Source organism: Triticum aestivum, chromosome 2A, assembly GCF_018294505.1.
Source record: "Triticum aestivum cultivar Chinese Spring chromosome 2A, IWGSC CS RefSeq v2.1, whole genome shotgun sequence".
Classification (NCBI taxonomy): Eukaryota; Viridiplantae; Streptophyta; class Magnoliopsida; order Poales; family Poaceae; genus Triticum; species Triticum aestivum.
The window spans coordinates 398,176,681-398,191,005 of NC_057797.1; the positions used below are offsets into that span (position 1 = coordinate 398,176,681).

Genomic DNA, 14,325 nt, shown 5'->3' on the forward strand with positions numbered 1-14,325 from the left:
TGAAGTGCCTGACATCAGATCTCACCGACGCTCACGTACGACGAGAAACCCTAACCTCACCACCCCAAGGAGATGGCAGGAATATACGCCGGAGCTCTGTCGGTTCGTCCAGTTGGACGAACTCGAGTTGGATTAAAGCCTGGAAGACCAACTCGAAGAAGAAGCACCGCCATCCACCTGAACGCCGCCCCCGCGAGGACGAAAAATCTTAACCTAAACTGTTAGCCGGAGTCGAGGCATCGGGATTCTCCTCCCCATCGCCAGCCGCCGGAGCGGCAGGCCGAGGGGAGACTAATTCACGGGCTCACTAGAGTTGTTTGGTGGGAAGGTGTAACCCTAACCGCCGCTAATTTTAAGCCTTCATCATAACTTATGTTCACTTCTCTGATCCAGTTCCTCGTCAACCAAACAAGGGAATACAAATTCTCCTCAAATTCTCACATATAATTCCTATCACACATCAAACAGTGGATTTTTTGGTAATAAAAAGACTCATCACATGTCTAATCTCAATAGAACTCCCTACACTAAACTCCCCCTCCCCTTCTCAAATATTGCCAAACGCGTTGTTAATGTAATCATCGGGGGAAAAACTTAAAAATCTAAAATACTCGAGAGAAGAAAAATAGTTTAAAGAAGGATGGAAGATTATGAAAAACATACTTGTATGGAAAAGGCACACATGAAAAGCATTAGTGCAGGGGCAAATAACTACTGTGCATTTGCGTCTGCAAAACAGAAGGAAATAAATAAATGATAAGATCACCTCTCATGAAAAAAGAAGATTCCTTTTGACAGATTAAAGCAGAATTGAAAGTGCCTCGGATGGCACCATTACCAATGACCCAAGCGGGGGCAGAAGACTGGCTGTCAGTCCGTGAGGGGAGAGGAATTGGGGCATTCAAGACCAAGACGAAGATGCATCCTCTGATCTATCCATTTGTTCATCCACTGATCTAACCCCCAACACTAAACCCACGAATCTTCTTCTAAGGGACGCCACCGGCATCGCCGTTGCCGCCGCCGTCGCCATGTCCTCCTCCGACGACGAGCTCCTTCTTGTCCAGGAGCTCCCCATGGACATGCACTCGGACGGCGGCGCTCCTCAGCGCCGCCTGGCCCACGTCCTCCTCCCTATCGACGGTGCCCCTGGCCCGCCCCCTTTCCGCCCGCCTCCCCCTCCCTCCGCTGCCACCGCCGCCGAGTTCCGCGTCGCCTTCAGGGGCTGGCTCGGCGCCCCGCGCCACTGGGAGCTCTGGGTCGCCAAGCTACGCCCGATCCACGAGCGCCTCTGGCGGGAACTTGGGATCTTCGACGCCGTCCTCGCTTCCACCTACAGGATCAAGAGGGACGCCTCCGCCGTGCTCCACCTCGCCTCCTTCTGGTCCCCCTCCACCAGCACCTTCGTCTTCCCCTGGGGCGAGGCCACCATCACGCTCGAGGACGTCGCCGTGCTCGGGGGCTTCCCCGCCGACGGCTCCCCCGTGCCCGCGCCGCTGCCGCACCAGTGGCGCCCGGACGAGGCGGCGCTCAACGGGGTGCGCCTCGACTTCAACCGGAGCGCCTGCAAGAAGGCGCACCACGCCGCCTGGATGAAGCATTTCCTCACGGACACGGACATGGACGCCGTCATCGAGCACGCCTCCTTCCTTGCGCTCTGGCTCACGCGCTTCGTGCTCCCGGGCCACCCGGAGTCCACCATGCGCCAGTCCCTCTTCCCGCTTGCTGTCCGCATGGCGCGCGGTGACCGCGTCGCCCTTGGGCCAGCCGTGCTCGCGTCCCTGTACCGGGACCTGCGTGAGATGAAGACTTACTTGGTGGCCGCAAGCGCAACAGGCGGCAATGCAGAGTTGCTGTCTCCCTTGTCAGTTCATGCGCCCCTCTACATCCTTCAGTTATGGATGTGGGAGCGGTTCCCTGTACTCTGGGATGGAAAGCCCAACCTCATCAAGGATGGCGAGCCAAGGGCTGCTAGCTGGCATGATGTGAGCAAGAAGATGAATCCAATGATGATCCGCGAGGTGCTCAATTCGGGGAAGAACTTTTTATGGCGGCCCTATACCAGCTCGGAGCATGCATGCAAGGATCATATCGGGTGGGTTCGTGGCAGTGATATAAACGAAGATGAGGAATTGATTTCACTCGCGCATTGCCTGCATGCTTGTGAGCTAGTGGGGATGGATTGCATTGAGCAGTACCTCCCACACCGCGTTGCAATGCAGTTTGGACTGGACCAAGATGTGCCTGGGGATGTTCGCCGAGCAAATGAGGATTGGGGGGTTGCATGGGAGACCTACGATTTGGAGGGGAAGGACGTAGCCGTCTTTACCCCTTGCACTGAACCAGGAGTCACGGCTCGGTATGCAGAGTGGTGGACGCAGCCATTGCCACCTGACCTTGATGTTGGGGCAGGAAGCATTTCTGTGGAAGGGAAGCTTTCCAAGCGTAAGGTGAAGAAGACACGGGCAGCCATGGAAGCCGAGGCAGAGAGGGAGCGGAAAATGAAGAAGGCTCGAATCTCCCCTAGTAATGATAAAAAGCGAAAACTTGAGGAGTTGTATGATGCGAAGCTGTCGGATTGGCTTGCAGCCGGTAGGAACGGGAGCAGTGGAACTAGTGGTGGCAGCTGCAAAAGGGGATCCTCGCCAAAATCTGTTGCTGGATCAGACAAGTCCATGTCAGCTAGTGCTGGAACTAGAGATGATATTGTACTTCTTGTGCCAAGGAAGCAGGTGTCAACTCCTACTGTAAATTTGAGGAAGGATAGGGATATGAATCTGGGCAGGGGAGATGATGGGAACCTCATGGCTAAGTCTCTGGTTGGGACAAAGTACAAAGGTGTGTATTTGAAGGGCTCTATGGCAGGTGATGTAGATCATTTAGTGAATGAGCCATATTTTGACGAGACAGTGGTGTCAACCGAAATCTCTACATTCAGTGAAGATGCCAAGGATGAATGGAGTGACCAGATTTTGAAAAATACCAGTGAGCTGATCAGAGGGGAACCTCCTGCTGTCCCTAATATGCCTGAGGAGGTTAAACCTTCAGTATCTATGGAGAGAGAAGAATACAGTGATCTCTTGACTGATGTTGATTTCAGTGAGGATGTCATAGAGGAAGCTATCACAGTTGATAAGCTCACAAATTTCTCCAGTGCACCTGAAGGAGGCGATGCTGTGATGATGGAGGAAAAAATAGTTAATCTTCTTGAAGATAAGCGTCTTGATGCTACAGGTAGACCAGAAGAAGGCACCATTGTTTCTCAGGAGTTGGAGAAGAAAGCCAAACTTGCAGTTGACGAGTCCCGTGGTATGTCAAATAGACCCGAAGAAGTCGTTGCTCTTGTCACGAAAGACATGGAAGAAAAGGATAATGTAGCGGTGGCTATTGAAGGTACCGTAGTTTCAGAAGGAGTTGGAAGGGTTGGGCAGGGAACAAGTCATTCTATTGGAATCTTGTCAGGGAGCAAACAAGGAGCCTATGCAGGTGTTACGAACAATCCTCAGGAGACAGTGGCTTTGCCTGAGGAAATACTTCCAGTTCAGCAGGCAAATGATGTTGGTGAATGTGTTGAAATGTCATGCATAATGGAGGATACTTGTGCTGCTGCTGGAGTGGCAACAAATGATGAAGAAACTGCTTTAGATTTTGTCGTCGATGAGGAGAGGGAGATTTCCTGTAAAGAAGAGACTGGAGGAGAAAGCGATCAGATGGCAATGAAAGATAGCAAGCAGAAGCCTCAGGAAGCTCCTCCAGTTGACATTGTAGAATGTGGAGAAGACATTACTCTTATGGAAAAAGACAATGAGGGTGAACACGAAAATGTTCCTCAAACAGTGGAGGCAGTGGCAACTGGCATTAATATGGCTGCAGTTCTTTTGGGTGTTCCTGAAGAAGGGAGTGCAGACGTGGATAAAGCTCTGAATCTAACACAGAAAGATGCTGAAGATGTGCACAAGAAAGTTGCAGAAGTAGAGGATGCAGAACAGGTAGAAATTAATACTATGGCAAATGGAGGTGCAGATGAGGGGCACAACGAAGTTGCTGAAGTAGAGGATGTAGACATTGCAGAGGCAGAGATGCATGCACACTTTGACACTGAGAAACCTGAGGAAGCTACAGAAGCAGGGCATGCAGATATGGATGACGGTAAGAGATTAACAGGGAGAGATATTGAGGAGCCTGGAGATGTTCTTGAAGGTGCACATGCAGAAGCGGAAAAGGCTAGGGAGCTCATAGAGAACAATGATGATGATAAGCTAGCAGAGTTTCCTGGTATAACACATGCAGAAATGGAAGAGGTAAAGAATTTGATGAAGGAAGATTCAGATGAGAAGTTTGATGAAGTTTTTGATATACAAAGTACAAAAATGAAAGGAACTCATAAGCCAATGGAGGAAGATACTGATGGTAAGCTTCAGGAAGTTTTTGACGTAGAGCATGCAGAAACCAAACATACAAAGGTTTTGATTAAGGGAGTTGCAGACAAGAAGTTTGAAGAAAATTCTGAATTGAGAAGTATAGGGATTGATGGCACTCATGGGCCAATGGAGGAAAGTACTGATGATAAGGTCAAGGCAGTACCCAAAGTGAATGCGGAAGCAGAACAAGTCAATGGGACCATGATGGGCAATGATAGGCCCGACAGCATCTTGCAAATAGACCTTCCAGCAAGGGACGAAACCAGGTGCTTGGCCAAGAAAGATATTGAAGAAGATAATGCGGAAGTTCCACAAAGAAAGCGCGTGAACATAAACAATGAGGAACCAATTGAGAAAGATGCAAAGCAGGCCAAGAAAGATATTGAAGAAGATAATGCGGAAGTTCCACAAGGAAAACACGCGAACATAAACGATGAGGCACCAATTGAGAAAGATGCAAAGCAAAATCCCAATGCAGGTGGCTTGGATTTACCAGAGAGAGAAGTCGATGGGTCCAAAGAGGTTTACCAAGTGAAACGAGAAGAAGGGGAGGAACGCAAGGTGCTAAGGGCGAAAGATACCGAGGAGAATACTAAGGATGCTCTTGGGGTTAAACAGGCAGAAGAACGACAAGGGGAAGCACTGACAGCAGGATATATGTACAACTACATTGAAGAAATTACTCTAGTGGAGCAGGTGGATGGACAAAGCAAAACACTCACAAGGATAGGTGTTGAGGAAAATCCCAAAGATATCACTCAAGAACAGGAAAAAGAATTTGACAACGATACAGTGGAATCTTTAAAGAATTCAACCAATAGTTTGTTATGTAGCCCAGCCATCATACAGTCAAAAGAAGGGCAGAAGGAAGTTCCTGTTGAAGGCATGACGGAGAAGCACTGCCTTCAGGATGTTGGGTTGATAAATGAGAGGGAATCATTGTCTGATGGAGCTGCTATGGAGATTCAAGGAGTAGATGACCACAAAACTTTGGACATGCATGAGGTGAGTATGCTTGTAAATCTTTTACTGTATTAACTGGTAGGGTAGTTAATATGATTGTTCTCTTTTGCAGGAAGTGTCTATTAAACAGATAAATGAGTGTGGAATAATATTCACAAATAAGGAGACACAAATATTGGAAGACAGCCATATGGTAGGAAATGGATCTAATGATTTCGTTCTTATGGAGGTTGATGAAACTTGGTCTACAGTCGAAATTCAGAACCAGGAGGCTTTGGACTTGGACAAGGTGAGTGCACTTGCAGAATCTCCATCTGAAATATCTTTTCTGAGTCCTGATACTTGATCTTTTGTAGCAACAAACAACGGAGGAAAGACAAGATTTAGGACCTACAATCGAGAACAAGAAAATGGCAATGTTAGGAGATGTCATTACGCTTGGGTGCTGTGAGTTTCAAGCTGATTCACCTGAGACCAAAATTAATGAGGTCCTGTCTACCAAAGGAATACAGAATCAGGAGCATTTGGACATTAAGGAAGTGAGTCTACTGACAATATAATGTTTTCTTTGATTGGTGGAATCTGATCATACTCTTGTACAGGAACAAGCATCGGAAAAAGAATTGGGGTGTATAATCACAGAAGGAAATGTAAGACCCTTGGTAGTGGTCGATACACTTGGTGGTGGTGGAGCAGATACCACTGTGGCTATCGTGGATGTTAACAAGGCGAATTGTGTTGAAGGAATACAAAATATGGAAGCGTGCGGCAGTGAGGAGGCAAGTACAACTTTAGAATAGCAATCTGACTATGATTCAATCTGACAAGGCTGTTTTACATTTGCAGGCAAGGCAGGACAAACAGGACAATGGTGTTGGAGATGGGAGGATCTTGGAAGACATGAGCGCCAATGATAGTGGTGACGTGGGAACACGGAACCAGTGGGATTTATGCATGGAGAATGTAATGGAGCTTTGAGCCCTAACCCCACCCCTTGCATGTGGGTCTCTCTATATACATATACTAGTAGAATCTGATGGATATTGTCCACAGGAACTGGTGGTGCTGGAGAAGCAGGACGAGGGAACAACAGATGAGAACACAGGGAGAATGTTGGTTAACACAGATGCTCCTGAATGTGGTGAAGCAAAACCTGATGGGACCTTGAAAATGAATAATGATGTTCTTTGTACACAAGCTGTTAACATGGCCGAGGATAAAATTTCTTTGCAAAACCAGCAGAAATGTGTGCCATTGGGAGACCACAATAAATCAGATCCACAGGAACCGACGGTGCTGGAGAAGCAGGACGAGAGAACAACAGATGAGAACACAGGGAGAGTGTTGGTTAACACAGATGCACCTGAATGTGGTGAAGCGAAACCTGATGGGACAATGCAAATGAATAATGATGCTCTTTGTACACAAGCTGTTAATATGGCAAAGGATAAAGTTTCTTCCCAAAACCAGCAGAAATGTGTGCCATTGGGAGACCACAATAAATCAAATGCTGAAGGCTCTGGATGGAATCAAACTGCAAGAAAAGAGTCCAAGGGGGATCTTCAATCAGAGTTTGAACATGAGATAGAAGTGAAACAAGAAATTTTAGAGAATAAGACAGAGTTGTCCATTGGTAGAGAGAATGATGAAGCGTCTGAACAAGAGCAGACCTACACAGAGAGTGCTTCAATTGCTCCTTCAGGTATGGATCACCGGGGTGAGAATAATAACAAAGGGGCTGAAGAATCGATAAAAAACGATGGGAAGCATGTTTCTGATCCAGTAAACACTGGTTGCCAGACCAGTAAATTTGGCCGACCAAGTATTGAAGAGGTCAGGAGAACACATAGTAGCAGTATATCTGTCTATCTGAAAGACATCACAGTATATCAGGAAAGAATTCGTTCTGATCCATCAAAGAACACACATATAAACAATGTTGGGTATTATTCTCGACATGGAGCTGTGGAACCAGTTTCAGTCAGCAAGGATATCAAAGTTCCATTGCATGATACTGGGAGGGTTTGTGGAAGAGATCGTGCACTGGAGTTGGTGACAGGTCCACCAGAAGAGACGCCTCGATGGAGACAAGAGCAATATGCACTTAATATTTTAGAAGATGTGCAAAATGCTCGCATTGCTGAGAAAACTAGGATGGAGATGGAGATCAGAATACTGAAGGCACAGATTGCTAGCATGCAGAGACAAGTGATGAACATGGATCATGTTGGTGAGGTTATTTCCAGATCAAAAAGGCATTGACCTTTAATTAGCTCCATGCTAAATGATAGGTTTGCATAAAATTTCATGTAGAACTGTACTTTCTTTGTGAGATCAAACACCGATGCAGGCTAGTTTGTTTCGTTTGTGTTGATTCTCATGAAGGTCGGTATGCACCTTTCATCTTGGGTGAAGTTTATTTAAATTCTTTGCTTTCCAGAATGAAGGTGAGAGTTGCAATCTAAATAAAATAGGCCTCCAGAAGTTAATGTGTAGTGGCTGAATTTTAACCTGCCTAAATTGATCCAGTTGAGAAGACGAATTGGCTGGTAGGTTTTGGTGCAAAGTTAGTTTCTCATAAAATTCTGGGTGTGTAATCACGTATTACACATAAGTAACTTCTAGTTCTGTTATAGCTTGCAACGATGAAAACAAAGGCAAATACTCATCACCAAGCATTCTTTCAGCTGTTTAAAAAAAGATCTCATACTTTCCGTGAAACAGTAAAAATATTACAACCTTGCATTTAAATACGGCAACACCCAGCCAGTTTTATTTATAGGGTCTTAAAAAAAGGAAGGTAAGAAAAAAGGCTCGTCAACCACTTGTATCCATAGAGATACAGAGTTCATTGCTCAGAAATACACTATAGGTAGCAGTTAACCTGCAGGAACTGAACTAGACAAGAACAGGAGCCGGAGGAGGAGCAGCAACCGTCCGGGCTGCCACTGATGATGCCGCTGGCTTCCCCCGGCCCATTGTGAACCCACGTGTCCCGTCGGGCATCCTCGGGCCCTGGGGAGGCTGCCTGGGGCTGAATGGGCACTTCTGAGAAACCTGCCTGGGGCTCAATGGGCATTTCTGGGACGCCTGGCGAGGGCTCGATGGGTCAAAGTGGCCGACTGCGCCTGCGGGAGCAGACTGCGGGCTGTGCGGTGCCACGATATGGAGCTTCCCTCGCCCTCTTGCCCACCCTTTCTTGGCCCCACTCTGGTGATCCTCTTGCTGTGAAATTGGCAGATTGCATGAGACAAGAAACCTTGAACAACTGCCTGTCCAACTGAATGGAAATCGGCACTGGAACTGTAGCCAGTGATGTGCTTACATGAGCTTCAGGTGAATGGATAGCTTCTGAAGTTGGGGAGTCGGATGACACCTGTGAGTGTGGCGATTCATCATCGGAACCAGCATAGTGGTCGAAATCAGGCCGCTTGAGCCTCATTACTGACTTGGGCTGTGACAAAATCATGGAGTTGCAGTAAAACAGGTATGAGTAGCTGATGCTGCATTGCCTGCAGATCAATACTGATTTGCAAGAAGAGGGTTCTTACAGAGCGCCTGAGTACTGTGCGCACACGGAGGCCTTTCCTCCAGTTCCGCTCATCGTTTAGCTTCTCTACCTGCCAGGAATTATTTTGAAGGTGCACCCATCAGTCTAACTACATGAAGAGCCAATGACCTGAAAAAATGACCAGCACTGTGGTGGTAAATACTCACTGCTTTCTCAGCTTGCTGTGAGGTCTCATATTCGACTAAAGCATGCATCTTCCACAAGAGCACAAGGTAAAATAGTTACAACATAATTTTGCTGGAAAAAAATGTTTACTGTTCTGGACCTGATCTAGGCAAACATCAAACTTGTCAATCTACACAATGAGCCCTAGATGGTATGATTGTGACACATGTAGATCCTCTGGTGGTGCACTAAGAGTTGAGTTGAGTTGAAGAGGTGAAATAAATACCTTGTTACTCACTAGTGTGTCTGACTTGGAAGCCCTGGCTGAGCTAGGCTCTTGGGGGTGGCATATCTTGATGTTCTTCACACTGGTTGGCATGCCAGTTACATCGTTAATGGACGTCATCAGTTCCTACATATGTTTATTTGTTGACAATTTGAAAACTATGGGGGAATTAGTTGCCTTTTCTGACCTTCCAACGACACTGAAGACCTTCTCGAGGCTGTTTCTTGATGAGTCCTCTGGCAAATTCTCCGCTATGATCATCCGAGACTGCACAGACAAAAGAAGGTTCAGTTGTGGGTGGGCAGGCCAGAGATGAGATGGAGTCTTTGTAGACCTGAAGTTCTTCTTTGTGCTTCTCAGTGAAGGGCTGCCTGCGCCGAACTTTCTTCCCATCATCGCTCACAATCTGCAGCCAAAATTTCATTATCCTGTGAGAAGGATGCTTCATCTGGTAGCTTCAACAAACAATGGCTATAGGTTGCAAGGAGCAGCTTAATTACAAGCTTTGTGGAGGTGCGGAGAGCCTTAACCAGCATCTGGTTGGTTGCTCCGAGAGACTTGATCTTCTTCCATGATGAAATGACTGACAAGGGAACTGTATGCATGTAATAAAGAAATAATATGTCTAGCTTAGTCTGAATGTTTTATACTGAAGTACTCTTTCGCTGCGTGCCTGCGCTGCAGAAGAATGAAATACGTACGTACAATCTCTTGTGAATGAACATTGTTTCCTGTGCTTACCGTAGCCTTCGGAGTCCTTGTTCATGATCTTGAGCAAGAACTCGTTGGCGACCAGGTTAATGTCGCTGAACTGGTACTCGACCTGCTTGACGATCTTCTGTGCGACGTCGGCTCCGCCGCCGCCGGTGCCCTTGGCCTGGGCGCTGTTGCTGGCGGCGGCCGCGGCGGCGGCGAACTTGGCGTGCGCGAAGTCGGGCATGAAGAAGACGGGCTCGTGGTCATGGAGGAAGCTCCAGTCGGGCGCCGGCTGCATCTGCAGGAAGGGCGAGTAGTAGCCGCCCGCAGGCGCGGACATTGGCGTGGCGGTGGGCGACATGGGCACGAACTCCGGCGCGTGCACGTTGAACTTGAAGGACGCCGGCGCCGACATGGGAGTGGGCGGCGCCGCGGTGGCGGTGGCGCTGGCGTCGGGGTCAGGGCTAGGGCTAGGGCTGCTCTCCTTCGCGGCGGCCATGGCTGGCGGTCAGGTGGAGACCCAGGAATGACGGATGGATCGTGGCCGGCGCGGCGAGCCTATATAAAGGCGGGTGGGGGGAGGAGGAATGGTTGGTCTGTGCGTTTCATGGCCGCTTCTCCCGCGCACGCATGCACTGCACGCCCGCATGTCTCGTCTTCTCCCGCCCTTGACCCTTGACCCCAATGAGGGACTCCGCTTACATCTAGGGCCCCTAAATCTCCCTGCTAATTTCGACCTGCGCCTCCACTCATCTGCCACCTCAATCGCCACTAACCCCTTCTCTGCTAGCATCACCAAACAAGCAAGCTAATCTTGCACTAGTGCAGTAAATCTGCAACTGCAACGTTGCACCAGCACACCAAAAAAGAATCTGCGATGCTCCCAAAAAAAGGCCAGATTTGCCATGGTTAAAGATCTGACATCAGATTTGTATGAAAAAAAGAGAGGCCAAAAACAACAGAACATTGCACATTGCACTAGAACGGAAATGGTTGATATCAGCAAGTGCTAACTGTATTTCCATCACGCAGAAACAACGGTATCTTCTTGTCCACGAGGCTAGAAATTTTATAGAGCTAACAGAAGACAATTTGCAAGGAAGAAACAATGGCAACACGCAGGGATTTCATGTCCTCGAGACACTAGCAGAGCTCAAGTGTAAGATTTAACTGGAGACGCCGGGTAAGAACAAAACATCTCCTCAGGCCATGATCTTTGCTGACCTCATGTAAAGGCTCTCGACAACCTTCCCCACATTCGAAATTGTTTCCAGCGTAGCTGGGAAGATCGCCTCCGTCTTGGCGTCTTCGAAGATGATAAGGCAGCCCGCACCCTGATCCAGAGTCCCTGCGAATTTCTTGTCCAGGATCATCTGTGACAGCTTCTTCTCAACATGCTCGATTGGCAGCTCGATCATCTCTGCTACGTGCGCAATATCCACCCTTGAGTAGGCTTCAATCAGCCTGCACAGGTTCTGCTCCAGGAGGGTATCATACAGAGACGAGAGGTGCCTGTGGACAATAGGATCCTCCTCCAGCTGGGCCTTGTAGTCACCAAGAGCGGTTTCAAAGTACTTGAGAGATCGTTTTGAGTAGGCATCTGCAACAGCTTTCATAGCATCCACATCAGGACCAACATACTTCAGGCCTGCCTTAGACGAGATTACTCCTGCAACATCATCAGCTTGGTTGACCATTATCTTGCACAGAAGCATGTACTTCAAGCAGAAGATGGCCTTAGGGTCATCCAGTGCATTAAACCCTTCAAACGCTTCAAAGAAGTAACTGTAGGCGGTCTTGTAATCCTTCTCTTCAGCATGAAGGATTCCACTCTGCAGGTCAATAGTGCCCTGCTGCGCTGGCGGAACATAAATGGCATTCGCTGCAGTTCTTGCGGCAGTCAGAGAAGCCTTGGCCTTTGGAAGGTTCCTTAGAGAGAAATGGAGTTTGCTCTCCAGAAGGTCAATGTCAACAAGAAGCAATTTGTCATCCAGCCTCCTCACTTCCTTGATAAGACCAGAAAGAAGGGTAAGAGCTTCAGTGTACTCCTGACTTTCCAAAAGAAGGGCTGCTAGTCTTGCTTCTACACGCTGCCTCAGGAAGGTACGTTTCTCTGCACGTGTCCATTCCACCATCTCCTTGCAGAGTGAGACCTGAAGATCAGATGTTCCAGGTATCTTGGAAACGGCATCAATGATGCCACGCACAATCTTTGCGGTCTTTGCCTTGGGAATCAGTGCGAAAAATGGCCTGAGCTGGGTCAACAGATTCCTAAGTTCCTCGGCTCTGTTCTCTTTTGTGAGATAGTTTGTCAGATTTGTAATGGCAACTTCTTTTGTTCTAACTGCATCTGAAGAAGAAGACGGGTCTTCAAGCACACGGTAGAGGATTAAAATGGACTCTGAAGCATCCTTAGCTTCCTGAGCCATTGCAATTGACTCAGTGGTAGCAGGAAGATACGATGATTGCATCGCAGACATGGTCAGTACACCCTGTCACAACAGGATATGGATTATTCAAAAATAAATCAGGTCGACGAAGAAGGCAGTGTAAATAATAACCAATAGAGTGGACAACACATAATACTCAAGCATCTGGAGGGCATAAATATGAAGAGAAGCTCGGCCAACATAAACCAAATAAAAACAGCTTTAATGGTTCAATTGGTACGCAACTAGTTGCAGCACCTTGTTATTTACTGAGGCCCAAAGTCAAGAACGAAAAACAGATATACTTATACAGAACCTAAGATCAGACACTAAATTCACCATCTTTGGCAACCAACAAAACACCTAGTTAATACACCAAACATTATACTGAATCATCTGGAGAGGAACGTATTAAGAGGAGCTCAGCCAGTACAATGGCTCAATAAACTAGTTTCAAGACATAGTTATTCAACTAGGCCTAACATTAGGATTTGAGATGCAGATATACTTGTACAGATCCTAATATCAGCCACTTAAAATGCAAAAGAACAGCTTAAGGTTTCAGAAGGTAAGTCAGCTCCTATGCATTTTGGAATAGCTACATCACATTGCAGACTTGAAAATTAGAACATATGTACCGACACCTTGGTAGCTGGCATGGCCTAAACCCTACCACCGTCATGGCTGACATGCATACTGATTAGAGTTGAGAGATACCGTAAGTAAAAGACTTGTGAGATACAGTAAGTAAAGTTAAGAAAATTGGGCGAAATCGCCATTGTACCCCAAGCCTTCAGCCTATATCTCATCAAATGCCAACAGGTGAGAAAAAGAAGTTACTAATGGCGTTTGACAGATTTCTTGATGGAAAGCAACAAGGCGTTAAATTAAATTGATGATTCCCCTTCTCAATTCGGTGAGGTTCCATGGGTATTTTGCGAATAGAGTTGGCTCGACAGCTAACGAACAAATCCATATGAAGATGCAACAACCTAGAACTGAGAATCCCCCTTTAAGAATCGCTCCCTTTGAGCCCTCAGGAGCCAGATCTCGTCCTCAAACCAAATCAAGCAGCGCGAGCTAACAGAAGCACCGGACCACGACTGTAATCGAAGAAACTGGATCCTACTGACATTACAAAATAAAGACACGAATTCGCCACGGCGGGGCTATCCAATCCGAAGTAAGACTCAACCCTAACTGGGACGGCGGGATCTAGGAGATTGGGGGAGGAAGGCGGGAGAAGAAGAGACGGGGGAGGGACCGCAGTACCTGGCGAGCGATGGCGGATTTCCTGCAGAGATGACACGGAGCGGAGGAAGCAAACTCTCAATGGCGGCCGGCCCAATGGGTAGAAGGAACTGGACTTGGAGAAGAAAGCTGGTGCTGGTCTGTTCTCTTGAGGTTGCTAGTTTGCGTCGAGGACGTGGAAGTGTTTGCTACGTCTCCCTGCCAAACGGGTCCCGGTTGCCTGACTCTCAGATTTCTCTCCTTTTCACAAGTTATTTTGTTTGAGTTGGATACAAAGAAGATCAGAAGGTGAGGACAGCCACAAGTGACGTTCCAGACTAGTCCTGGTCATGGAAAGCCCGGCCCGAAAAGGCCCGACCTGGATCGGCCCGACGCTGCTCCCGGGCCAGGCTCGAGCCTAGATTTTGAGCCCGATGGCCGAGCCGGCCCGTACCTGGGCCTGGGTTTTTTTTGCCTCGGGCTTGGCTAGGCCCGGCCCGGCCCGAGGTTTGGCCAGGTATATCCCAGATTAAGAGTTATAGCGAAACGAGTTAGTCTATGAGCCTTCATGTTACATGAGGACCGTTCATGGCCCCAAGGAAGAAGATCGCATGGTGTTTATCT

General features: G+C 47.8%; 3 protein-coding genes across 3 annotated transcripts; 1 reads left to right on the forward strand and 2 right to left on the reverse strand.

Moving 5' to 3' along the window:
* The first annotated feature begins 829 nt into the window (after positions 1 to 829).
* LOC123188796 (uncharacterized) lies at positions 830 to 7,826 on the forward strand. The gene is made up of 6 exons (XM_044601046.1): positions 830 to 5,426; positions 5,497 to 5,673; positions 5,741 to 5,923; positions 5,987 to 6,163; positions 6,231 to 6,347; positions 6,438 to 7,826. Exons 1-6 carry the CDS (start codon positions 1,032 to 1,034, stop codon positions 7,644 to 7,646), a joined length of 6,258 nt encoding a protein of 2,085 aa, XP_044456981.1. The 5' UTR covers positions 830 to 1,031; the 3' UTR covers positions 7,647 to 7,826.
* A 239-nt stretch (positions 7,827 to 8,065) lies between these two features.
* On the reverse strand, positions 8,066 to 10,688 carry LOC123188797 (la-related protein 6C). Its single transcript, XM_044601047.1, has 9 exons — positions 10,088 to 10,688; positions 9,847 to 9,941; positions 9,681 to 9,752; positions 9,534 to 9,613; positions 9,347 to 9,428; positions 9,102 to 9,149; positions 8,936 to 9,004; positions 8,710 to 8,838; positions 8,066 to 8,609 (listed from the first exon to the last, which is right to left on the reverse strand). The coding sequence occupies exons 1-9, from the start codon at positions 10,539 to 10,541 to the stop codon at positions 8,283 to 8,285; spliced, it is 1,356 nt and encodes a 451-aa protein (XP_044456982.1). The 5' UTR covers positions 10,542 to 10,688; the 3' UTR covers positions 8,066 to 8,282.
* A 301-nt stretch (positions 10,689 to 10,989) lies between these two features.
* On the reverse strand, positions 10,990 to 13,970 carry LOC123188798 (26S proteasome non-ATPase regulatory subunit 11 homolog). Its single transcript, XM_044601048.1, has 2 exons — positions 13,744 to 13,970; positions 10,990 to 12,534 (listed from the first exon to the last, which is right to left on the reverse strand). The coding sequence occupies exon 2, from the start codon at positions 12,520 to 12,522 to the stop codon at positions 11,245 to 11,247; it is 1,278 nt and encodes a 425-aa protein (XP_044456983.1). The 5' UTR covers positions 12,523 to 12,534; positions 13,744 to 13,970; the 3' UTR covers positions 10,990 to 11,244.
* Positions 13,971 to 14,325: the final 355 nt, after the last annotated feature.